General features: G+C 44.6%; 1 protein-coding gene across 1 annotated transcript in view; it reads right to left on the reverse strand.

Annotated features, from left to right (window-relative positions):
• The window catches only part of LOC134423508 (glypican-5-like), a 376,790-nt gene extending 355,854 nt beyond the window's left edge, over positions 1 to 20,936 (reverse strand). The window contains exon 1 of the mRNA XM_063166493.1: positions 20,768 to 20,936. Coding sequence (XP_063022563.1) covers positions 20,768 to 20,936 — 169 coding nt within the window. The remainder of the gene's footprint in view (positions 1 to 20,767) is intronic.
• Positions 20,937 to 27,834: the final 6,898 nt, after the last annotated feature.

Consider the following 27,834-nt stretch of genomic DNA (forward strand, 5'->3'; position numbering starts at 1 on the left):
CATCCAAGTCTTTTTCCCTTGAGTACTGGTTAAAAATGTGGCCTGGCTTATTTTTTAAAGTGAGAAAAAACTACAGACTTTAAACCCTAACTATTATTATAAAAAACAGGATAAAGTATCTTGCTCCACTTTGAAAAACAGTCTCATTCAGAAGTGTAGGGGAAAAAGTACCTGAGTGTAAAGCATGTGTGTTTTGGAATGCATCAGTGATCCCTGATGAAAACTAGTGTGCAACCCCAAAGCAATTAATACATGCCAAAGGCATCACCTTCAGACACTTCCCTGTCACAATTATAAATTACTTTAGGTGCTGAATGCACAGAAAACTGTGTATCCTACCTGACATCCATCTGGCCAGCTCTATCACAATCAGCTGTGCAGTATTTTGTGTGTTGCTTGGAGAACTTTCTGGTTTGAATCAAAAAAGTTTGGGATTTCATTTTCAGCTTTGGTACAAATAAAATCTAAGACTCTGGCCATTAAAACTAGCTGGATCAGTATTATTTCCCAAAAGCAGAGAGGCCTGTTTAGAAAAAAAAAATTAACTTCTTCCAAAAGCTGAATATATATTCATTTTGTTAGCTGACCATGTAGTTTAACAGTTGTGTCCTTAAAATGCTGCACACACTGTAAAAGCCATACTCTGAAACCAGAAAGCCAAATTTAACACACACTAACTGATCTAGCTGCACCAATTTTTTCAAAGACAGGCTGATTTATGTTTTTCAAACAAGCTGAGCCTCTAATTTCCACTGCAGAGAAGAGTCCCGAGCAAGCACGGTCAGAGGGTGAGCTCAGTGCAATCTTTCTTCTGACAGCTTTTGCCTTTGTATCTTGACAAACATTTCAACAGTATTTCCAAACAAAGCTTTAGTCCAAAGCCCAAAATTTTAATGTTGTACAAATATCTTCAAAGGCTCCAAGACTGATTATGCCTCAGTAACAGAGAAAGGTGCCAGAAGTACGCTGCATTGTGTCTGGCCCAGCTGAACAGAAGCCAACACTTCATCCTCCTTGAGACTCATCTGTCTGCTATAGCTGCTGCCTCAGCTTGGGGAAAATTCAGCAATTAAACACAAACTAATCTGGGGAGGAGGCCAAGTCGAAAGGAAAAGGAGCAATTTCCAACAAGGGCTCTCCCTGCAAGGACTTGGGGCATGAGCAGAGCCCACGCCAGCAAAACCGCATTGAGGAAAGGGAATCCAGCCACTGTGGGTTGCCCCAAGTTTGTGAGGTTGTTTTTCCATGCAGCTCCTGTGCCCCAGCAGTGCTAAAACCATCTCCACCTTCACCTGCAAGGCTGCTGCCAAGAAACTCACCCAGTGGCCATGCTCACCTAGCAGGGAGCCCAGCTCCCTGTGCACAGCCCTACACCACAGCTCAGGCCCACCACAGGCCATAAAATGTTTGCAAATAAAAAGATGTGGTGTTTGTGAGGGTCCCCAGGATGAGGTGAGAGATGAGAATTTGACTCCATGTTTTCAGGAGCTGATATTATATTATATTATATTATATTATATTATATTATATTATATTATATTATATTATATTATATTATATTATATTATATTATATTATATTATATTATATTGTATTACATTACATTACATTTTATTACATTATATTACATTATATTATACTATACTCTATTACACTCTATTATACTATACTCTATTACACTCTATAATACTAAAACTATATTAAAGAAAGAGAAAGGATATACCAGGAGGCTTAACTAGAATGAATAATAAAAACTCCTGACTGACTCAGAGAGTCTGACACAGCTGGACTGTGATTGATCATTAATAAAAAACAATTCACATTGAACCAATCAAACATTTGCCTGTTGGTGAACAATGTCCAAGCCACATTCCAAAGCAGCAAACACAGGAGCAGCAATCAGATCATTATTGTTTTCATTCCTCTCTGAGGTGTCTCAGCTTCCCAGGAGAAAATCCTGGGCAAAGAGGATTTTTCAGAAAGTATCATGATGACACAAAGACAAGCAAAGGATCTTCAACTCATCAACTCACCATGTGCACTGCCAAACAGCTGCTATTTTATCTGTCAGTGTGTCAGATATGGTAGTTATTACGCTTGAAGGGGTGCCAGGAATTAGCACAAAAATCAACAAGCCAAGGCATCTGTGCTCTGGGACATAAAATAGCAGCTAACTCAATAAACCTGCTCTCTGGGCTAGCAGTAAAAGCCAGGTCAGCTCCAGGGAGCAGAGTCTAAGTCAAACTGAGGTGTCTTTTCTTCCTGCTAAAGGTACACTGGAGCCAGGCCCTCCCACACTCATTTTCTGACTAGGCAGAAAGAACTTTCCAGTCTAAGTCTTTCCTCTGTTTTGTTAAAATAATCCTACTATCAGCTTTAATATAAAGATCACACAGACAAACAGCACATTCAAATGTCCCTTGAAAGCAAAAAGCTCATGAAATACTAAAGCAGAGCCCAAATTTGTCCCATCCACCTACATGCAACTTGGCAACATGCACACATCCAGCAGGAAAGCTTACAAGTGCAGTTTGGAAAACACAAGTTATAAAAATTTCCTTTTCCCCATCCCTCCTTTCATAATGTACATTAACAGAGATACTATTTAATTTGATAAGTAGACTTTGCATTCTCAGTGTTCCTTTGAAATACACTGGAACATGACTAAGGCTATGACCAGATGTGCTATTCCAGCTGAAACAATCAAGGCTCAAAGGCAAACACCCCAAGTTTCATCAAGCACAGCTTAGATAACTTACAACATAACTACCAGCAAGTGTAGCTACTTCCAACTTTGTCAAGTCAAACAGCATCCATTTGCTCAAGAGTTCTTGAGAAGATGTGAAAAAAAAAAAAGTATAAAATCACAAAAAGGAAGAACCCCTTATTGAGGGCACTGGAATTAAACGTGGACATCTGAGGGTGGTGGGAACCTGGTGTGGGACAGCAAGAAGCACCCCAGACTCCAGAGAGCTGCAGCATCAGCAAGTGCCACAGCCTGCAGGACAGCCAGAGACCATCAGGCACCAGCCCTGAGCAGCTTCCAACCACACAGCTCACAGGGCAGCATCTGCACACTGAAATGCTGTTAGGCCTGGTGCTAGGTGCATTTTGTTTTTTTCTTTTTCCCTCTGCTGTTTGCCTGGTTCTCACTGCTCTTGTACTCTGATTTTTGGTGTCATTTCTGTGGCACCTTCTGCCTTACCCTATGGGTCACTGCCTGGCAGGATTTTCACCATGGCTTGTTCCCCACAGAACCTGCCTTGTGCCTGGACCCAGTGAGCAAAAAAAAGCACCTGAGTTCCCTCAACTGAATGGCCCTGCACTCACTGGAACCTACACAGGCACAAACCAGGCACTCCCTTCACTCCTCCAAGTCCATCTCCTCAGACAAGATTCCCATTTATTTGTAGCCATGATATTTTCTGAAAAATCCTTTCCTTAGGATTTTTCTTCCTGAGAAGCTGGGAGGCCTCAGGAACAAAATGTAAACAATGGTTATCTGCTGCTGTGGAATGCAACAGGTGCATCTGGGATTGGTCTCATGTGGTTGTTTCTAATTAATGGCCAATCACAGTCAGCTGGCTCGGACAGAGAATCTGAGCCACAAACCTTTGTTATTGCTCCTTCTTTTTCTATTCTTAGCCAGCCTTCTGGTGAAATCCTTTCTTCTATTCTTTTAGTATAGTTTTAATATAATATATATTATAAAATAATAAATCAAGCCTTCTGAAACATGGAGTCAGATCGTGATCTCTTCCTCATCCTGGACCCCTGTGAACACGGTCACAATCTATTGATCCTCCCTGGCCCCTCAGCTCCCTTCTCCCTGCCTTCTCCAATCCTTTGCACACCTGTGGGACACCTGGAGCAGCTGGACACATTTCCAGCCCATGGGCCACAGTTTTCCTGCAGGGAGGAGCAGCTGTGCAGGCACAGACCTCCCCTCATGTCCCTCATGCTCAGTTTTCCAGGCTGTTCCTCAGAGAGTCTGGCTGCACCCAGGAGGCTGAGCTGTGGTCACTGCTCCTTGCCTTGTGCCTGCTACCAGACCTCTGGCAGGAGGAACAGGGGATGGAACTCACACACAGGAATAAAACACATGTCCTGTAACACATCTACAAAGCACCTACAATTGGAGATTTTACAGTTTCCCAGAACAGCCTGGTTGTCAGAAGGGTGTTGGAAGATATATCTATGGTAATCAGAGTCCTGAAGGAACAAAGTGTGATTAACTTCCACAGTTCACTGCCCCCTCCCTCTGGTCTTCCCCACACCAGCCCTAACCTCAGAACCAGCAAAATTTCAGTAGGAAGGCACAAAACTCATAGAATTTCACTGCAAACTGTTAATTGAGCAGCTGAGCAGAGGCTCAGCTTGGTGCATGCAGGAGCAGCAGGCAAGCACTGCCTGCCATGCCAGGGACTGCCCTTGGCCATCCCTCCATGCCTGGCACTTGTTTAGGTGGGTGAGAAATTCTTTAATGCTGACTACATTTAATAACTTCCCATGAGCCCAGTGCTAAGTGAGATATTCTCTGAATGTGGATCTATCTGGGGGGCAGGCAGCAGGACACTGACTGCTAAAGAGCTTGCTAACTACACACTACATGCAAATTCAAAAGATTTACACTCTCAAGGATCCATCCTTGTCGGGATCTTTAGCTTGTCAGAGTGACCCCGAGAAAAGTTCCAAAGTTTCTTTTCCCAGCCCAGTGCTTGAAGAGGGAGTCAGGGCTCTTCATTTCTCGGTCTCAAGGTTGTTTATTGTTCCTTATCTATAAAATTCTTTCTCCTGCCCTGCCCAGGTCCATCCAGCAGGACAGTTCCAGGCACTCTGCCTGCCCCCAGGGCAGTGTTATGTCTTTATACTGAAAACTACCTGTACAATGTTTACAATCACTTTCCAATACCCATCACCTGTGTTAGACAGTGAGCTGCTACTCTAAACCAATCTGTCAGTGCCACCATCACAGCAGAAGATGGAGGCCAAGAAGAAGAAGGAGAAAGGCTGGGCACACCCAGTTCCCTCCATCTTGCCTCCTGAACCCCCATACCAAAACCCCAAAATCTACTTTTCCACCTCGTGATAACTTCACTATTATTCTACCTAAACTGTTGTGGCTTGCTGATCTTCATACAAGGTTGGTAATTTGCTCCACGGGCCATAATCAAACCCACAGGTGTTTTGGGCTCTGTGCCAGGGTCTCTGAGCCCCCTGGCAGGGTCCTGGCCATCCTCAGGGATGTTCTGGGCTCCCACACATCCTTCTTTCTCCTAGAATTGACACAGAAGCATGAAGACTGATGTACAAAAAGTACATTATAAAACAACTCAGGTTGGTAGAGACCAGTGGATTTCAGCAAGGAGGTTTCTACATTTACTGCAATGCCAACTCCTTCCTCCATTCTCCTGGGACAACACATGGAACTGAATGCAGAGGTGAGAGAAAAATTACAAGAGCTTTCATTAATTTAGAGTCTATTACGAATCATCTTTCATTATGTCTCATCACATCCCAAGCAGTAAATCCTATACATTTTCTCCACCAACAACAAAATAAAAAAGTCTTAAATGCATACAAAACATTTTCTAGAGGAGTCTGGTAACTCTTCCTACTCCATGTGTAGTAAATCTTCCTACTCCATGTCATGCAAGGACAACACTGAACCACCAGCTGCATTCCTGCTCTCCAGAGGGGACAGCATTTCACTGCCACAGAACCCTGCCTTACCTGAAGAATGAGACACTGAAACCACAAGAGCTGGGAAGCCTCCAGTGGAACACAGCTTACAACAAAAAACTAAAATGTGTTTAAGTGAAAGGAGTAGGTTTGTAGCCCTGTACACTTCGAGAAAAAACACCTTCTGAATGCAATCACACAGGCTGCCTATCTAGTCCTACAGGGAGGACATAAAATTATTTATGAGAGTTGTGAATCACCTCATTCATCTCAACTTCAAACCCTAACAACAATTCAAATGTTAGCAACTGTTTTCCCAACTTTTTCATAGGAACTACTTCCTAATATGCTTTACCTGCTGTGGTAAGATCCATATAAGGTGGCAAAGAACAAAAAATTTCAAAGATATTGATAGGGTCACAATAAAATGTATTTCCTATTCTTCTTCATTTTATCTGTCAACATAAAAACCTGTAAGAAGGTTAGACTGGAAGAAGAAAGAAAAGCAAAGATAAATATAAAGGAGCCAAGGGACTATTGGACATCTGAGCCTCAGAAAGGGAAATTGCAAGAACAGTATTTAAAAGGAGAGAAATAGCAACTCCTCAATACTCCCTTTCCTCCCAAAATTTGAGTATTTCTGGTTTTGCCATCTCTTGAAAGCCATACCTGAAGCCAAGTGCTCAGACAACTATTTTCTCTTCCTTAAAAATACATACTAGTCTTGCCTAAGTATTAATTTAACAACTAAATCCTAATGCTTTCAATGAGCTTTTCCTGTAAGCCTGTAACTTCATTTTTGTGTATGACTTCAGAATGAGAAATGGCTGATTTACATCAGTTTTTACCACCATCTGAACATATTTCTTTAGGATCCCATTCTCACTTTCATTATTTATTTTTAGGGAGAAGAAAGAGGAAAACTATAAAAACCCAGATGAAATACCCAAGAATTTTAAGGAAAGCATCCTGCTCTCTTGATTCCATTTACACAACAGGAAGAACTGAACCATAACTAAGCAACTGCTTACTAGACAAGACACCCCTCACCCAAGAAAATCTGCTCTTAGTAATTTTTTCTTCTCTTAGTAAGAAAAAATAAAAATTAAAATAGAGAAATGAACCTACCAAGAATTGTGATTTAGAAATGCTTTAATTACCTCAGAGTAACTTGCACTTCATTTCAGACAAGTGATTTTTAGCTGCATGCATTCAATGAAAACCAGCGGAAGGTCAAGCAGCCAAAGCCCCAAGCACATCAGGGAGTTGGTGACAGCATTCATGGGTCCAAAGCAGTGAGGGTCCATGAGTAAAGTTCATCCAACCCCCAGAAATGATTGCCACACCAGTATTAGCCCTTAAGCACATGGCAGTCCTTAGGATGGGACTGCTCTTCTGCCCTTTCTCATTTGCTTTGGCACTGCTTTGTTCTGTCTGCCTGGTTCTTGGAGGATGTTCTGATTGTGGTAGGAGCAGGTAAGGAATGAAGAATTGGAGAATCACAGTCAGTCCACAGTGAAATCTCGCCTGAAGGAGCCATGCCCTGATTTCTGGGTGCCAGTCACACCCCTAAGCAGGAAAGCAGCCAAGCTCAGTGCACAGACATTCCACCAGCCTCTCCAGGACCCCAGCAGCATGTTCAGCAGGAAAACCTGGATCTTTCTGGGACTCCTTGAGCCAGGATAATGATTCTGAAACAGATGCTGCTTCCCAAAGGCTGAGGGGAGGCAGGAAGATGTTCTGAAAGCCTTCAAGCTGAGGCCACAAACAACCAAGTGTAGAAACCCCTGGTGGGCTCCTCCATGTGGCAACACTAAAATGCACGTTTGACCTCAGGCTCCACACTTTGTTTCAGACATGGGAAAGAGGAATTCTAAAATGCACATTTGACCTCAGGCTCAACACTTTGTTTCAGACATGGAAAAAAGGAAAATCTCTTCCATTAGTTTTCTCAGAGCAGTAAGCAGTCCTTAGTGGAGAGTGCCCTCTGCTATGTGCATGTTCAGTGCTTTCCCGAGACCTGCTTTTGATTTGGACCCTGTGCACCTGTTATTTAAATTAAGAAATCATGTTTCTCCCTGACATCACTCCAGCAAGGCACCTCCACAGCACATTGAACTGATTATCCCTCCCTTCTCCCTTGTGCTGCTCCACCCAGAACCACCAGCACTCCCGGAGCTCTGGGGTGGCCAGCACAGCCCTGGTGGCACAGCAGGACAGGGGACAGGCAGTGCTGGCTCTGCTCAATCCACATTTGGACAAGCCAGGGGTGGGCAGGGGATGGCAGAGACACAGCAGCCAGGCTGGCACAGCCCTTGCTGCTCAGCTCATGTTTTGGCACCTGGGATGGTGATTTAGAACAAACTTTCCAAATGGAAGCCAAGAGCCCTGCCAACAAATGACACTGACACTTTTCATCCCAGCTGGGGTTTGTTTCTGTCAGGGAAGGCACAGCAGGTCTGTTACAACAAGGGGGAAGCTCCCGGTCAGCTTCAGATCCCGAGCAGGTACAGCCAAACCACAGCTGCTTCTTGGGGAATGCAAATGTTTAGATTTCCTGACATATCTAAGGCAAACCAGATCAGAAAGAGTAAATTTGATTATTGCAGCTTGAAAATGAAAATCCAGTGCTTTAGCCAAATACAACTTTGGGCTGCTCCAAATGGTAACAGATATATTTTTTCCCAAACTTCAAAACTCAGATTAGTACATTAAAACCAAGTCTTCTCTGAGCAGAAAACTGAAAGCCTTTCTCTGAGAGCTGTGCTTTCAATTCCTTTTTTTTAAAGCCCTAGTCTGTTTTGGGAAGCCAGTGGTTTTTCTACATATACTTTGTTCTCTTGCCTTCACCCTCATTACACCACCCCTTTTAACCACCCATGTAAAAAGAGAAGGAGGACTGCAGTTCTCAAGGCTGGATCTTGTTGGGAGCTGCAGGGAGGGAACATTTTCACCACCATCACAGGGCAACCATGTAACCCCCTGGGTGTGACCGTGTTCACAGGGGTCTGAGGATGAGGGAAGAGACAAGGATCTGACTCCATGTTTCAGAAGGCTGATTTATTATTTTATTATATATATTACATTAAAACTATACTAAAAGAATAGCAGAAAAAGTTCTCATCAGAAGGCTGGCTAAGCTAAGAATAGAAAGGAAAGAATGATAACAAAGGCAGCTGTCCCAGACTCTCTGAGCCAGCTGACTGTGATTGGCCATTAATTAGAAACAACCACACCAGACCAATCCCAGATGCACCTGTTGCATTCCACAGCAGCAGATAACCATTGTTTACATTTTGTTCCTGAGGCCTCCCAGCTTCTCAGGAGAAAAAATCTTAAGAAAAGGATTTTTCATGTCTGCAACACCTGGATACTGCTCCCCAAATATCACCCAACAAGCCCCTGCTTCTAAAAACATCACCCCAGCCTTCCAGTTCCCACTTTTTTGTGTTTCCTCATGGAAGGCCAATGGAGCAGGAGCACAGGATATTCATGTTTGAGATTGGATTAGAGGGACGGGGCACCTCTCCTACAATGACAGCCTGAGTGAACTGCAGTTGTCCCTGCAGAAGGGAAGGGTTCAGGGTGATCTTATTACAGCCTTCCAGTAACTGAGAGGAACCCACCAAAACAAATGGAATTATTGCCAAGAGCATGGAGTGACAGCACAAGGAGAGCAGATTCAAACTCAGAGTAGGCTTAGATTTGATATTAGAAATTCTCTGCTGTGAGGGTGGTGAGGCCCTGGCACAGGTTACCCAGAGAAGTTATGGATGTTCCATCCTTGGAAGCGTTCAAAGCCAGGCTGGACAGGGCTTGGAGCAACCTGGTCTAGTGGAAGGTGTCCTGGGTTGGAACAAGATGATCTTTAGGGTCCCTTCCAACCCAAACCATTCCATGATTTCACCCTCTGAGAGACTCCAGGACAAGCCATGTGGAGCTCAGCCATGCAGCATTCTGTAGACAGACAGACAGACAGACAGACATGCTTTGGGGAGGACAGACACAAGCTCTGAGCTGGAGCACTAGAGAATGATCTGAATTTGGGCAGCATGCCAGGGATGGCTACACAGTTCTGGAACAGAGGGATCTAATCCCTCCCTTTGGAGCAAGACCAAATCCACCTGGGGATGCAAACTTTACCCTCTGTCACAGACAACTTTTATGAAAAATCCTTTCCTTAGGATTTTTTCCTCCTGAGAAGCTGAGAGGCCTCAGGTACAAAATGTAAACATTGATTATCTGCTGCTGTGGAATGCAACAGGTGCATCTGGGATTGGTCTCATGTGGTTGTTTCTAATTAATGGCCAATCACAGGCAGCTGGCTCGGACTCTCTGTCCGAGACACAAGCCTTTGTTATTCATTCTTTCTTTTTCTATTTTAGCCAGCCTTCTGATGAAATCCTTTCTTCTATTCTTTTAGTGTAGTTTTAATGTAATATAGATCATAAAATAATAAATCAAGCCTTCTGAAACATGGAGTCAGATCCTCATCTCTTCCCTCATCCTCAGACCCCTGTGAGCACCATCACAACCCTCATCTTTGAGCCTTTCTCAGCCACAAAGAATAACTTCCCCACATCAGTAACAACAAAACACTGCTCAAGAACTAACACCCCAAAACAGGGGAACACTGATAAACAGAGGGTTAAGGACCAGAGCTCCCCTCCACCTGAAAAATTAAGATATACTCAGACTTGCTCTGGAAATGCCATGTCTATTTGCAAGACTTAAAATTTTGATCAATGTCTTCTGATTTCAGCAGCCCAATTGCCACCTCACCTACACACCTGCAGTGCAGTGAACTGCCTACCACCAGCAAAATCTAGGGTGAATATTTTATTTAAGCTAGGAGCAAATGCTCCACGTGGCTTCAGGTTGCTCTTCCATGCTGCCTTTCCACAACAATGCAGTTTCCCACTAGCAGTCCTGCAACTTGACTGCTGCTCTGAGTTTGATCACTTGAAAACTGATTTTTCTGCATACTCTCATCTTCCGCTGCATTGCAAATCTGTGAATTTATTATTTTGCCTTCCTGACCATGGAATTTTACATCCCCACACTCTGTTTGCTCCTTCTTCACAATACTCAAACCTATAAAGGAGGAAGAAACCTATTCTTAGGGCTCAAATAGCAAGTTATAATCCTTAATGAGTCACCACATCTGGAATTCACTTCATTCATTCCAGGTGCACGGGACCCAAATTTAGTTTAGATTCATTTACACCAACAAGCTTATTGCTCTGGGACCGGTGCAAAAGCACAGAGCATCGTTTCAGAGAAGAACAAACCACAGCAGTTGTCATGTGAGTGTTACTGCAAAGAGGAAGGCCCTGAGAACAGGATAATGCTGTATTTTAGCAAGGAAGAGCCAGGTTTTCCATTAGGAAAAAACCTCTGCAGCAGGGTAATTAAGCACTGGAACAAACAGACAAAAAAGGCTGTGATCTTCTCTCACTGATTTAAACAGTTTATTCTGGCCACAAGCAGAGGGAATGGACCAGATGATCACTTCAGCTCTCTTTCAGTACTATTTTCTGTTATTATAATCTTTCAGCAGCTCTCAGCAGTGTATTTTTCTAATTACATCCAGTTTTCAACAGATTAGTCTCCCTTTATTCCCATTTCCTAGCACAAACACCCAGAGCAAGCTGTTCCTGGACACCAGCTCCTTTGGCACTGTGCTGCTGCACCTTTTGTGAGGATTTGGCCCTTAAGATCTCTCAAGAGTAGAGCTTTAATTTCACAGCACGGATCTTGCTCATTTTACTCCATATTTACCGAGAACAAAGGGAAGACTATGCAAATGCCCTGCTACTTAGACCTGAACAAAGTGGAAGCAAACATGTAGATGTGAATGGGAGACATAATGGTAGGGGGGAAAAAAAGCAGCCCTTTTCAAAAGTGAAATGACTTTGTCAGGGTCCCTTTGCACTACGTGCATGGATGATTTGTGACAAAACAAAAAAGTGCTAGCCTAGCACGTCACCCATGTCAGAGATTAGAGCACTTCAAAACCTTCAGCAGTTCAAGCACTTGCTGGAACTTGAAAGGCTTTCTTAGGCAGGGCTCAGCTTCTTTATGGCTTTTACACGACTTTGATGTGCACCTAAGAGTGAGGAATCTTAATCTGAAAGTTTTCTATGGAAACACCCATTTTGTATAATAAATCAGAAAATCTCATCACCCTGATTGATTAATGTTGAGTCAAAAGTCTGAAAATGTTTTTTTTGACAAAAATTAAAGATTCATTGTTTTGATACCCTGAATTTCCAAGCACTTTGGTACTTTCAAAAGCTTCTACAATAATGGCAGTGGTGTGATATTTCTGATCATTGACAAAGTATGGTGGGCAAAGAAGGAGGTGCTTATGCAAGTGTCACTTTCTCCCCCATTCTCACTCCCTCTTTAAAGCAAAGATTTCAAGTTTTCCTTGAAGTTGAGGGATCTGGGGACACACAATCAGTTTCTCCTGTGTTACAAAACTTCTTCTCTGAGTGCAAACATGGATGTGTAAACATCAGCTTCATTTCCCCCCTCACTCCACACCCTTAACCCCTAGGAGCATTAATGGGAATTATGCATGCATAACGAGCACAGAATGCTCCCCTTATGAATAGGGGCCTTGTTGGGACAATGAATACATTTAACCATTAACATCTAGGGATGTGCCCAACTATCCAATTTAACTAGCAGCCAAACAAAGCCACCATGACCTATCTGATATTGTCAGGTTTGCCACTGCAGCTCTCTGAAATTTGTCTCACATTTGTTTCTGCAGGAGGTGACAGCTCTTTGTCACAGGGATGGGCTCCAGAGCCCTGGCACATCCACCATGGGATGGGAGAACTCTGCAGAGGCACAGACCGTGACCCCAGAAAGCAAGGAGTGGCATCAGAAGACCAAAAAAATCTCTATATATAATTTAAGTACATATATATGCTGGCCATCAGTATTAATAGACACTCAGAAAGAGCAGAGAAAGGCAGAACGTGGCACAGAATCACATAAAGTAGGCTGAGAATTACATTTCAAAAGAAAAGAGTGGAAAGACAACTTCTAGGGGAATAATTTTGTCCTCTGCAGGTCTGAAATTCCTGTGCAATTACCTGGCTATACTTGTTCTTTATTTCTGTATTTTAGCCATCAAAATGCAAGCCAGAACCAGAGGATATGTATCAATGATACCCTCCTGAGACTTCCGAGTCCACAAAATAAATGTAACGGTATCATCTGTGATACTCAAAATTCCTCCATTGTCTTCATTTCTTTCTGTATTCTTCCAGCTTGTGCTGTGAAATTCCACAAATAGAAAATTTACTCATTATTCATGCATGTATGAATACACTAAGAAGGCAATTAATAACTCTCCTTTAAAACTGATGTACTGAAAAGACTAAAATAGATAGATTTATATTTAGATTTTTAACAGGGAAAAAACCTTGGGGAAAACACACAAAACCTTATCCTCATCCATCTGTGCTACGGAATCCTGTGCACCCAGCTCTTAGCTTGAAGCTCTGGTTACTTTTGTGCATCCAAACAGAAATATTTTGTGTTTTGCCATCAAATAATATACTGCCTCAAAACACTAAATCTCACTGCTCGGTGGAAGATTTAAACAGGCTTGCCTCCCTGTCTAATTCTATCCTTAGGATAAATCATTAAATATTAGCTGGATGCTTTCTTTCACCCGCTTGTGCTGCTCAGAAGTTCCTTGTATGTGAACAAAGCAAACACCTTTAAATATCTTCATGGGTATGAGGATGAAGCTTTCAGCTTAAATGCTGATACCTAATCAATAGATTGATACACTCCATATAAATTTTGTCACAGGCCTGGCTGCTGTCTGAGAATTGACTCTGATCCATCAAAATTTTTATTTTCCCCTAGAAGCAAAAGCTATGCTCTAAACTGGTATGTGATGAGTATGCATCTGAACTATTATTAAACATATGCCACTTTATCATGTCATTTTATGCTTTCATGGGACAAAGATTCAATTACAAAGACTTTACAGTATTTGGAACTGGTTTTATACCATTTAAAAGCAAAACCGTTTCACCACCCCGGGTGCATTTTACGCATATCCTTGCTTTTTACAGATCCTCAGGCTATGACATTTTTCATTATTAATCCTTATGAAACCTTTATTTTGATGTATTTATTTTATTGATTTATATAGCAATTATCGTGCCAACTTTGTTTCCACTCACCACATTAGTGCCTTTTCATCAGCACTGCCCTTTGGTTAAGATCTGTCTGCTCAGACCTGCCACACTACCATAGGGGTGTGGGAATATTATTTTTCTATTATTTTCTCATAACAACTTGGTAGCAAAACTTCAGTGGCACATAAGATATTCCAGAGGCAGCTTTTGGGAGCCACCAGTATTTCAGCATGAGTCATTTCCTACTAAGCTTTTACCCCATCCCAAGGTCCAGTTCAACTCCAGAATCACCAGATCTTGAGCAGACCATTAAAAATAAAAATAATTACACACTCTTTTCAGCAGAGATTTCTCAGAGAATGAATAGACCGTGTGAATTGGGGCAATACTTGACTCAGTCTGACAAGAAGATTGTGTGCTGGGGGAGAGCAGGTTCTCTGCTGCCTCTTGGATACCTTCCCAAGACATTTACAGGAAAGGCTGATCTGAGTAACTAAGTCATTTTTCTTCTCACCTGGACCAAATGCTCAAGCAAGCCACCAAGGACAATGATCCTGGGGCTCGTGGATATGAAAACTACAGGTTTCCATCTGGCAGTGGAACAGCAATTCCATCTTTATGAGGCATTAAGGAAGTTTAAACACATTTTTTCTGCCTATAGATTACTCCCAAGAGGGCATTACAGAGGGGGCAGCTGGTCCTGTGTCAAACAGAAATTTAAGACATGGGAAAAGAAGGGGGAAAAAGATGTTACTGCTGGTGAGACCTTGCCTGTACCCACAGGCATGACCAGCTTCAGGTTAACACTTCTGGTGACAGCCTGAGCCTGAAGAGTGCTACAAAACCCTGAAAGATTAATGAAGGAAGGATCCTTTCTCCAGAGGAGCTGCAGGCTGCAAAAGCAAAGCTTGCCTTCTACTCAGAACAGCTATTTCAGCAGGCACAGACCACAGCCCCTGGCTGGGAGAGAGAAGTGAAGGAAAGACAGCTTTCAGGTTCAGCTTCCAGCTCAGAAACCAATGTAACTTCTAGCCTTTTTCCTCACCTAAGGAAAGAATTAAGTGAAAGTCAGCCTGAAGAGAAGGTGTGGCTCAGTGATAATTTTTCTAGCTGCAATCTATCACCTTTTCATGGGGGGTATTCAGCAATAAAGTTACTCACAGCAATATATAATCATTATGTAGCCAGTAGACAGGGAAACTGAGGCACAGCTGTTCTCAGAAAGAAACAAAGATGGGCACAGAATGCCTCTCACACTGCACCAGCCCACCCCCTCTGTGATATAAATCACCAAGAAGACTCTGTGTGTTCATAAATAAGCGAATCCCAAGTGTAACAGGAAAAACACCTCCACTCAACAAGCTGCAAGGTAATGCCAAGGACATTTCAAACTTGGGCAACAACCAGGTTTGCCAAAAAGAAACAGGAACCCCATGGAAACAGGACTAATTTTTGTGCCTTTTTTCACAATTGTAACCATCCTATAAAGTTTCTCTGCATAAACAGAGCTGTGTTCAACCAGCAATGTTTCCTCCCAGATGGATCCTTCACCCACCGTGCTGAAGGCAGTCCCACACAACCACACGTGCAGGTGGACAGAACATCCAAGAGGATTTCAGTCTCTCATTCTGATGGTGGTAAAAGCCCAGAGCCAATACAGCAAGTCCACATCTCCCCTGACACAGAGCAGACACTGACAGAATGTTACTGTGAGCAAAATGCCTTCCTGCACTACACCTGCACCACGGGAACCTCGCTGCTCTCATTAGGGAGGCACAACAGCTGAGCAGGAATGAAAGAAAAACAGGAGAATAAAGCGTGGCATGACCCACTTCATAAGAAAATGGGCAATTTAATAGATATTCTTGGACATGTACAATATAGGGATCCAGCTCAGGCTCCTTTCTCAACACACATGGGAGCTGTGCCACAGACTGAGGTGGGAAAAGATCCAGGCTAATGCAGGCACCACACACAGCAAGGGGCTTCTGCTGGGAATCTAGGACTTGTCTGTCATTATTCAGAAAGTGAAACAGTTTTAATGCATAAATTGTTAATGCATGTCCGGCTCTACAATGGGACATTCAATATATACACAGAAATGAACACTCCTGCTGATTTAAGTGCAGGATGACACCAGAAAATAAAGCAGCTTTTACTAGAACAAAACCTGCCCTTCAGAAGCAAGTTCCACAGCACAACCTGGGCATCTTCTTCACTCTTTATACACCAGTAGTACAACAAGAAAAAGCTAATCATCCCTTTGGTAGTTTTCTACAAGATGATTATTTATAAGGTAAAGAGTTCCAAAATTCTTTCACAAATGACATATTTTCCATGCTCACTAGAAACCAGCCCAGCTCTTCTCTCTTACTTACCATATGTTTACAGACTGGGGTTTTTGCATGCTCAGACACTGGTCAACCAGCCAGAAGGAGAACTGAGCATATGGGAATGCAGGATGTTCTTGTGGTTACTTACATGATTACCCAAGGAATCACAAGAGGACTTTTATTATACTTGCAGGGAGCCCCATGGCAGGGAGGCATGATGAATCTGACTCCACGTTCTCAGAAGGCTAATTCATTATTTTATGATACTATATTGTATTAAAGAATGCTATACTAAACTATACTAAAGAATACAGAAAATATACTTACAGAAGGCTAAAAAGATAATAATGAAAGCTTGTGACTCTTTCCAGACACAGCTTGGCCCTGATTGGCCAAAGAGTGAAAGCAACTCCCAGCAGAATCCAATGGAAGAATCACCTGTGGGTGAACAATCTCCAAACACATTCCACATGAGCACAACACAGGAGAAGCAAATCAGATAATTATTGTTTTCCTTTTTCTCTGAGGCTTCCCAGCTTCCCAGTAGAAAAATCCTAGGTGAAGGGATTTTTCAGAAAACGTGAATGTGACAGACTTTTATTCTGGTTCTGCTACCATTCACTGCCTGACTGTGGTCACGTCACATCACAGACTCCACTTGGGTCCATCCAGTTGTCCCCTGAGAGCTTGGAGAGCAGTGACAGGCAGGCACCACCACTCACCATGTCCCAGAAAAACCTGGGAGTGTCCAGAACTCCTCCCCAGCGCGTGCCAGGGCTCACTGGGGGCTGTAACACAAGCCAGGGCTGGCAGGGCAGCACGGGCACGCTGCAGCCCCCGCCCGGGAGCCATTCCAGACGGGGCAGCACGCGTCAGGTTGGAGCCATCCAGACTGCCTGGAACCACAGTGCCCTGGCAGGATTAACACAGCCCTGCGCCCCTGCAGGCTGCTTAGAATCCTCCCTCATCAAAATGTCAACCAAGGAGCTCCCTCAGAAACATCCCAGCTCAGTCTGCGATCATCAAAGTACGTGATCAGGGACACATTACCTCATTGCTCAGTCTGGGGAAGGCACGAAAAGCCTTTCCTGTGGATCACAGCCAAGGCAGGAGTACCTTTACCTGACTTCACCTTTTTAAGATACCTATAGTATCTTAAAATAATGAAAAGGTACCTTTACCTTTTCATTATTTTAAGATACTGTATAATATAGTATCATAAAACAATGAATTAGTCTTCTGGGAACATGGAGTCAGATTCATCATTCCTTCCTGCCATGGGATTCCCTGCAAATACAATAAAAGTCCTCTTGTGATTCTTTGGGTAATCTTTGCTATTGGCAGCAAATTACCCTTGAAACATTCCATTTGTACCAAAAAAGGTACCAGAGAGAAGCACAGATTCCACCAGAGGAGAAGGGAGTCTCAGACAGACCAGTCTCTTACCCATCCCATACCCAAACATGTCTTTAGCCCTGCACTCATCCATGGACTAGATTTCACAGTGGAAAAATATCTCAAGTCTTTTGGGGCAAGTTGTGGAAGAGAAATTTAGAAGAAAACTCCTACTCATCTCTAAGAGCTCATTCAGGTGACACTTTTCAGGCAGGTTGCTGCCAGATTCACATCACACCTTAAGAGCAAAAGCCCTTTTTTTTTTCCTTTCCTTAGGAGTCTTCCTCCTTCCCTTGCCACCCCATTTTACCCAGGAGGCTGGCAGGTCCTGCCCAAACTCCCCACCTCACTCCAGGCCGTGCTGCCAGCACTCAGCAATCCCAGGAACCTGGCTGCAGACCAGGAGAGCACAGGGCAGCAGCTCCCAGCCCACCAGTCCCTATGAGGTTATATTCCAGATCCACCAGCTGACAGCTCCAGCACAGCTAATGCCACAGGAGAGGGCAGGCTACTGATTCTCCCAAGCATTTCATTTGATTCCAGGTGAAATGGGCACCACCCATAAGAGAAGACAGAAAATGTACACCTGTCTGTCTGTCTGTCAGTCCCTCTCTCAGTAGCACTGGGCTACTCGTTTTCCTGAAGGAAAGGAATCCAATATTCATTAAGACTTTAACCTCTGCCAGATTTGTTGTATTAGCCTATAAATACTGGCTTGAGATTAGCCAAGGGCTTTCAACACTTTGGTGACTAAAAGTATCTAATATACAGAGAACAGGACTGCAGAAGTTTCATTTTTTTTAGAGAAAAGCCCAAACCAACATGCAGGTGACTGAGGAGCACCCAGAGCAGGGCAGGTCTGGCCCATGTGAGCAGAAGTGAGCAGTAATAAAAGCTCCTGGCACTGCACCCAGGGCTCAGTTCAGCCCAGCACGCTGCTCCCCAGCTGCCCACCACTCTCCCACTGTAGCTGACACCCAGCATCTCCAGGGGATGTGCTTCAACATTTGTGTGGCATTAAAATGCATCATAAAATCAGCCCCAATGTCAGGAGAAATGTGTGTCTATTAAGATATAGTCGCTGATAACAGCTGCCCAGGAAGATGCTGGAGAACACTTCAGGGTTTAATTAAAAGAGGGCACAAGACAGGAGGCATTAGTGCCCAGCAGGGATCATCAAAGCACGCCAGCTTTGGTGCAGCAGAGTGATACTCAAGCAACAGGGAAGATCAATATGCACCACTTGTTCTCAGCTCTGCTCCAAACCTCTTCAAAGGAAATCTTTATGAGCTAGAATTTAAAAGCATTATTACCCTCCCATCACCTTGTCTCTTGCCATTTCTTTTCTGGGAGCTTGCTGTTCAACAGGGAAGTTGGATAGGACACAAGAAGACAATGAAGGCTTGTCCACAGCAGTAGGGTTGGAACTAAATGAGCGTTTAAGTCCCTCCCACCCCAAACCATTCCATGATTCTGTGACTCTCTTCAGCATGACAGGACCTATATCTTCCTTCTGAAAGCACACAACTTTTTGAGAAAGTTTCCTCTACAGCACTAGAGTTTTATAGATAATGTAAATCCCTCAATTTAAAGTTGGAGGAACTTCTTCCAAGAAGAACTCAGGGGAGAGGGTTAAGCATCCAGCAGAATGGATGAAAAGCCTTGTTTTGCCTCTCCAGAACAACCACCATCTGATGCTTCTATCAGCACAGAACAGTAAAACCAGGCTTCAAAATGCCATTCCTGCAAATCTCTTCTTGCCAGAAAATGACAAATGATTCCTCCTCCACAGGTAACTCTACACCCCAGTGTCATCTCAACTACCTCATGCAAAGTGAAGATCACTAGCACTCTGCAATCGATTACAGCCGCAAGAGATCAGCCCAATGGCCTATCAAATGTAATCCCCAAGGCAGAAACCCGTGCCAGAAAACATATCCAAAAAAACTCATCTAAGACAAGGAGTCTTTCCATCAAACTCCACAGGGTTTGAATAGAAGTGCTCTCAAAAAAAAAGTAAAAATAATAAAACAACAACCCAAATTGAAACTTGTACCACCACACACCTCTAGGCAATTGCAGTGCCATGACGTAGCTAGAAATTGTGTTAGGAGATTGATATTCTCTTTTTTATTTCAATGCCTGCAAACATTGCCTTTAAACAGATTCACTGAAGTATTTAGACTGGAAAACATGTAAAAGTGAGGAATGTGACTTCATTATCTAGATATATGATACATTCACAAGAGTTTAATTACGAAGTGCTTCATCCCCTTACCAGGTTAGTTGTAGAATACGCAATAAAAAAAGTCTATTCTTATTATCTATGCGTTACTTTCCCCTTTCAGTGCTGCCAGGCATTGTTGCCGAACTCTGAAAAGGCAAAACGGAGCAACACTCTGCTCATCAACTTTCCCAAGTGCTGCAGACTTACTGCTTAACTAAGCAAAAGCCAAGTTCTGCTGGCTGTATCCCTCCAAGGTGTCACCTCTGCCTTTCCCTATGACAGCGCTCCCGAATTCATCCACGAGATAACTCTTCCCGGGGCAGAACTTACAGTGAATCCTGAGTTCCCGTGTCAGAATTACAGTGAATTCACCCCCCGTCTGATGACCCCACACTTGGCCGGCAAAACAAACCTACCAAAAACTGCCCGGCAAAACAAACCTGCCAAAAACTGTCCGGCAAAACAAACCTGCCAAAAACTGCCCGGCAAAACAAACCTGCCAAAAACTGCCCGGCAAAACAAACCTGCCAAAAACTGCCCGGCAAAACAAACCTGCCAAAAACTACCGGGCAAAACAAACCTGCCAAAATCTGCCCGGCACTGCCTGCCTCCTGCCAAGGGAGCCTTGCCGCGGGGAGCGCTCTGCCCCGGCACTCAGCACAGGGATGGCAGCGGTGCGATCGCGGGATGGAGCCCCGCTCCTGGCGGTGGGCACCGGTGTGCAGCACCACCTGCACGGTGCAGGAGCAGCAGTCCTGCCGCTCTTCCTTCCCGGGAAATGCTGAGTTCGCTGCCGCTCCCCAGCCCGCAGGGAGGGAAGCGGTGCCGGCCGGAGGGAGCCGGGGCAGCAGCGGCACCGCGGGACCCCGGCTGAGGCGAGCGCGGCTGAGGCGAGCCCGGCCCCCGCCCCGCAACCCTCCCGCGGCGGAGCGGCCACCCGCGGGTACCCCGGTACTGACCGGCCGTGGGCACGTCGGGGACCAGCTTGAGGGGCCCGATCTGCCGCAGCTGGAACGCCGTCCGCACTTCGTGGCAGCTGGGGGACCTGCCCGCCGCCACCGCCGCGCCGCACAGCCCCGCCGCCAGCAGCCACAGCCCCAGGACGGCGCGGCTCCCGCCGGCGGCCATCTCGCACCCCGGCCACGGCTGCGGGCGGCCCGAGCGCTGCGGGGCGCGGGCCCTCAGCCGGTCCCGGCGGCGGCAGCGCTGCCCCCGCCCGCCGCCCGCGCTCCTCCTCGGCGGGAGCGGCCGCCGCCCCTCCCCGCCCCTCCCAGCGGGGCCCGAGGGGCGCCACCGCCCCCCGAGCGCGGCGGGGGCAGGGCCGGCAGCGGGCCGGGAGCCCCGGCCGGGTGTGGGGCGCGGGGCCGGGAGCTCAGGCAGCCCGGGCAGTGCCGGCAGGGACCGGCCCCGCGGGACGGCCGCGCTGAAGTTTGCGCTGAGCATCGCTGCGGTCCCTGCAGAGCCGGCCAGGGCAGGGCGAGGGACCGGCGGTGCCCGGAGAAGGGATCTGCGCGCTCTCGGCGTTGGGCTGCTCAGAACAGGTACGGGAGCAAACCGAGCACGAGGAATAAAGGGAATAAAGCCCCAAGCACCGCAGGTTGCACACTCGTTCACGGTGTGCTTCGATCCTGAAATTCCTAGCAGATGACACGGAACGGTCTTCGTGAGACAAGTGTTAACTCCAACCAACAGTCCCTGCAGAGAATAGAAACTTTACCCCAGGAAACGCATCTTTATACACCAAATGCAGGTATAAATTGCTCATTTGTACCGAAGCCGGCAGCAGTTCCATCCTGTGTGGTTCGGGGGGCATAGCCCCCTCCTGGGGATCACACCACCTTCAGAGAGGTGGTCTGCGATCTTTCCACTGCCCTCAGCTAGCTCCCGTGTCAGCTGCTTTACCACACGTTTGAGAGCTATGCTCAACACCTATGAACATTTTCCATTTCACAAAAAACATTCAATTTCCAGAGAAGCCAGACCCAAGCAGTCTCCCACAAAGAGTCCCATTTGCACAGTACCTCTCAGGCATATGGAGCACGTTACCAGCTACAAGAATGACTATTGTTTGGGGCCGTTATGTCTGATTTCTTGAAGGTTACTTGCAACCCTCAAGATGCTTCTAATGTGCTTCTGGAGCAGCAGGGGAGCCCACCTGCAGCTAATTTAACCATTATACATTCCCATAGGTCGTAATGAGAGGCTGAACTCAAGTGCTGAAGTTGCCTAAGTTGTATTTTAATAGCTAGAAGCACAAATCCTTTAGGCAATTTACTTGTATTAACTTTGTTCCTATCAAGACAACAAGAGATTAATTTGCCCTTTTTTTTGAGAATAAAAACCACGAGCAATTTGATGTAGACCATTTAACTCATGAACTAAAAGAAAAAACAAACTGGAAGAACAGACCAGCTGTATAATCAGGCTTCTTAATTCAAAAGTAGAGAACAAGTCACCTTGAAAGCCCTCTGCTCACCCAGTTTGGAGCTGCAGTCCCTGGCTCATCCTGCAGCTTTCCAAGGTCACACAAGAGCCCAGGACATGATGGAGCAAGCCAGCACGCCAAAAGTGCAGAGCCCATGGACACAGAGGCAGGTTATACAGCCAGAAAAGCTCAAGTTACACACACACACACACATGAACAATCAAGGTGCCAACAGGTAGGTTGAAGAGAGATGAGGGAATAATCAGCATCAGTGACAGAACAAATCAGCATCATAAGGCACAGTACCCCAGCTATTGCCAAACTATTGTCCATCATGTGGGTTTGTGAACCCAAGGAAGATGTTATAACAAGTTGCCCCCAGTTGCATATTGTTTAACCTCAGGCCCAATCCTAAAAGACTTTATTCAGACAATACCCCCATTTGACTTCAGTGGGAGTTCTGCCAGAAAAGAAACGGCAGGATGATGGATCTGACAAATAATTTACTTGACAAATAACAGCATTATTTGGCACATACATTATTCTATGAATAGCATCGAATCAGTCCTGTGCAAGGGTTTGAGGCATTGAATTCAGTGGGGGTTTTGCTATTGTTTTCAGTGGGTGGCAAATTCAAATCCCTAGTTCTTTCCTAACATGATTTTAGGGCCTCATCTTTGTATGATGGGTGTTCTTTTCATCACCTGTCTTTTTAAGTTATGTCACTTATTTGTAATTGGTCCTCATATTGTTAGCAGAGGACAGCCCATTACATCATCTCCAGCTCCCCTCCCTGCCTCAAAATCCTGCTAAGGAGCCAGAATTATTCCTGTGCCCAGCAGAAAACTCAGTGAAGTGGAATGTCCATACATGTAATACCGGTTACTTCATTACATAAGGAAACATTTACATTTCTCGTGATTTTGTGATATGTATACTGAGAAGCATTAAATAAAGATGGTGTGTTTCAGGCTGGAATTTAATTTTTTCCCCCTCTTCCAAAAGAATAAAAGTAGACCTTTCCACACGGTGCTCAGGTGTGTGTTTTTGCCACTGATTCTGTCCATGACAATGAGGTGTAACAATGAGATAGCTGTTATCACCTGAGCCGCCCCAGGCGATGTGCATGCACACAGTGCTCAGGTAATTGCACCCCTTGCATCCTGGCGGTGACACTAACCTGTCACACCTCCTGACACTGCCTAGGTGACAAATGAGAACCTTCTGGCACCACTGAGCACCCAAGATTGCTGCTTAAACCCAGCCAGTGAAAAGCGACAGGGGCGCCAGGGCTCTGTCCCTACAAAGTGATCCTCAAACCCAGCATGGTGTTTGGCTTCCCAGAGGGCTGGGAACACTCACCTCAGGCAGGATGCAGTGGGCTCCATGGAATTCAGCCCCCGTTTCTCCAAAACACACACAGCAGTGCAGTCAGAGTGGCTGGAGTGGAGGTGGGCAGGTGCTTAATGGCAAACACAGCCTGAGTGAGGGCTGTGCTGGAGCAGGCTGCAGATAACACCAGAGCTGTTTAGCCAATTATTGTACATGACGTTCTACCACACTTGAGCAATTTGCTTGGAACAATCACAGTTTACCTTGTCAACAGGTGCCTTGTATTTTAACAAATGAATATTTATCAACTGTACACCACTGAGAACTGTATCAGTACTTCTTACAATGAATGGCCACATAAATCTGCCCAAACAATCTGCTCAGCCTAATCCTGCTAAAGTGACCACAGCACTCAGCATGAGCTTTGGATGTGTAAGAAAAGCTGGGATCAGGCTCAGAAACGGGGTTTTGTGTGCCTGCTGCCTCAGCCCTTCACTGGTTGAATGTAGCTGGAGCTGTGCCAGTGATTTAAATGGAAGCTGGACTAATTCCCTTATGGTGCAGATAAGCTCAATCTCCAACTGGACTTGCCACCAATGGGACTTAATGGGCACGAGGGCTGCTCTTGCCAATTTGGCTTCCCAAGGAAAGCCTTGCTGTTTGTGTCTCAGCCATGCCAGGAAAGACAGCAATCCAGTCTGTACAGCCTTAGTTTATCTCTGGAGCTCCAATTCTTCAAGGTACACGTTTCACTGAAGCACCTGAAGAGCTCAGTGGGCAGAAGTAAAATTAAGGAACCTATTTATGTCAAATGACATGCTGATTTTCATTTTTAATTTTAATCATCCTCAAAAGAAGTGTAAAACCCTCCATCTGTAATTAAGACTAGTTTCCTTTCTCAGGTTTTTATAATTTTCTGGTGTTTCTCCTTTCAAGAAAGTTAAATTTATTTTCTGAAGACTATTTCAAGTCAGAGCAAACTTTAAAGCTGAGTATGAAATTTTAAATATAGATCTTAATAGTAAAAAAGTCATGCATGAAATATTCATAAATATGCCAGGACTAAAAATCACTGCTAGAAAATTATTTCTGGTGATTTTACTCAAAATTTTCTCATCCTGTTAAATGATGAACATATGAACCTATTAGAAAAATTACCAGTCTATGCCTACCTTTTTTTTTTTTTTTTTTTTGCTTAGAGATCCCATTTTCTTCTCTTCTCCTTCCCTCTCAGTACTGAGCACAAAGAGAATGATCATGCTGCCACACCATGAATTGTTTCCCATGCTGCATGTACTCCACACAGAAAAAATGTGTGAAGCCCTTTTTGATGGTCAGAATGCAATATTCCTGTGCTGCCTCATTATTTCAGGGATATTTTTCACTTTACCAGACCTATTGAAATGCACACCTTAGAAGTGCCTGTGCTATGTTTTTTTCCCCTGAAAAAACCCCATCATGCCTGAAAAGCACAGCCATTAACTGTACCATAACACTAGTTTTGACAAAAATTATTAGACCACCAACTAATCAAAGATCTATGGAAGAAATAAAATTGATGTGACAACTCAGCAAGTCAGGACAGCCACTAGTTGAGAGAAAACATCCTATAGACAATTCTGAAGATACTTCCACTTTTTAATCTTTTTTCCAGTGCTTCAACAGTGTGAGAACAATTATTTTGTATCAGACCAAAAATCCTTCAGCCCCTTGACTTATCTCCTGTGGCAGAGATCAGACCTGCTGTGCTTATTTAGAGATTACACCGTGTACAGCATTTCAGAGTTCTCCCTCTCTAGATCTGTTCCCAGTCCCATCCTGGCCCCCAGAGACTGCTGTGAGCTGAGAACATCAGCCTTAACAGCAGCTTTTTGGTTATAAAAACCTGCCCTGAGAAATTGTTATCTCAAAATCTCACTGGAAATGTGAAGGAGGAAAAGGCACAGATTTTAATGACTCAGAAAAACAGCACCTCCAAGGGCTGATGAGTGATACAACCCAAGAGGAACACCATGGGAAGGTGTCTGTGTGGTGTCAGCCTTCCCATCTCAGCAATACCAGCTCTTTCTGTCTGAATTCTTCCCCAAGCATCCTGGTCACTGAGCAGCTGAGAAAATGAATATACTCTTTGCCCTCACCTGCATGGCTCAGCATACAAATTAATTTAACTGGGACAAGCTAGAGTGTTCTGAACTTTCTCAAGTGAGAAGCTGCCTCACAGCCCAAGGGAAATCAAGAAGATTACTCAAGGAGTAAAAGCTGCATAACACCAGCAGAAGCATCTAGCTCTGGTTTTGCTTACTTCAAAATACTAATGAGGGAAATAAGTTTCATATTGGAAAAGTCAGACTGGATACCCAGGGAAGAGGGATGTGTGGACTGGCTGTGACAGGGCATTCGTGCTTCTCTGAGCAGTTCACCTCCCACAAAATCTGTACTTGGGGCTTCCATAGTGAGAACACATCACATTTAAAGTGCTGAATTTAACTTTAAAATACGCATCAAAAGCTGCCTATAATTTCTGATAACCTTACAACAACTCCTGGCTTTTTCCTCCCTGACAGGTGAAGATCACAACATGTTTGCTGCCTATAATTTCTGATAGCTTTACAAGAACTCCTGCCTGGTTCCTCCCTGACAGGTAAAGACCACAACGTGTTGGACTTTGTTAACAGACATTGTCATTGAATTCAAAACTGCTTCTAAAACTTCAATTTATTCTTCTTAGGAAATAGTGCCCTTATTCAAAAGCTTATGGTATGGAACAAGATCATCTTCCAAAAGTGCTATTTCATAAAAAATTTAAAAGATCACATAAAATTTATAATAGAAGTGTGAATAGCATCATGATAATATTTGTAATAGCTTTTTCGAGCAGAACAAAATGCCCCAACTTCCACTTTTCTAGCTGGGCACTCAGAAGAGCTGATTTTTAACTATGTGTCAGAATTTGAAGTTAATTAAAACTAATTGCCCACTGTACTGTAAGCGATGCCACTGCATTTTCAAACAGCTCTGTTTCCATGGGATGATTTACTTAAAACTGATGTCTCTCATTGAGAGACTGAGTTCTGGGTTTGCCTTAATTGTATTGTTCAAGTTGTTTATCTTTGCTTTCTGCCTTGCAACTTTACATGAAAGGTCATCAATAGCAAAGTTCCTCGCTAAGACTGACACTTTTTCAACAGGAGAAAAAGCATCCTAGAATATCAACTAGTTTATCAAAATAAACAAACTCCTTTGACATCTCACATTACCATTCCCACCAGCTTTCTGTCCTCAGAATGTTTGTGTATGTGCTCAGCTTTGCAGCAAAACTTCACGGCTCAGAACCACTGTACTGTACAGCAGCATTGTTCTCTTTCCCACTCGGGGGTAAATTAAACCTCTTTAATGAGAATTTGTGCACACCGAGAGCTTTTCTGCTGCTCCACTGCCACTGGTGTGCACACAGACCTGTTCAGCCTTGTGTGTGCATAGTGAAGGTCTCTGTGTGCTGGATTACAGAGTGGCAGCACCTCCTCCTTCATGGGAGGCTGTGAAGGGTAAAAAGCCAGGGTAAAATAGGGCAAACAGGGCCAGGCACAAGTTCACGAGGGGCTGCAGGACTGCAGCAGCACAGGGGGATTATGTCTGTCAGGAGAACAGCAAACAGGGGAGGAGGAGAGTGCTCTGGATTTCTCATGGCACAGGTTGAGCCTAGTGAAAAAGCACAGCCCTTCATGCAGTGTGACAAAAGCAGCCTGGTCGGCACCATGATGCACAGCATGGCACTGGGACATCACCTGCAGCACCTCAACTCACCTGCAGCTCATCTGCAAAGGGTGCTAGGACCAGTGTCTAGGGCAGAGTCAGCCTTTGGCATTCCCTCCTGCTGCCCTGGCACAACAATCACTCCTTTCCCTGTGGTTTGGTTGTGGGAATTACCCCAGGAGATCCAAGAGGAACCCTGGTGAAGTTCAGCACACAGCCAGCACACAGCACCTGCCCTTAACCACAGCGTGCTCCAGTCAGCATCACTGGCACCAGCAACCAGTAGGGAGCTGGAGTAGGTCCTGAAGATAACTTTTGTTGCTATAGAAAATGTACTCTAGAGGACCAGATGCTGTGTAATTATATTTTCCAGCCTAAGAACATGCCTTCAGAATTAAATTTAACAGCCGCAAACTCGCCTCATTCCCTGAAGTCAAATCCTGCCCAAACCCATCCCAAGTGCCAAGACTCCTGCTCAGGCCCATTTCAGAGGTCAGGTGGTGCTCAAAGGAGACA

This window comes from Melospiza melodia, chromosome 12 (assembly GCF_035770615.1).
Source record: "Melospiza melodia melodia isolate bMelMel2 chromosome 12, bMelMel2.pri, whole genome shotgun sequence".
NCBI classification, from domain to species: Eukaryota; Metazoa; Chordata; class Aves; order Passeriformes; family Passerellidae; genus Melospiza; species Melospiza melodia.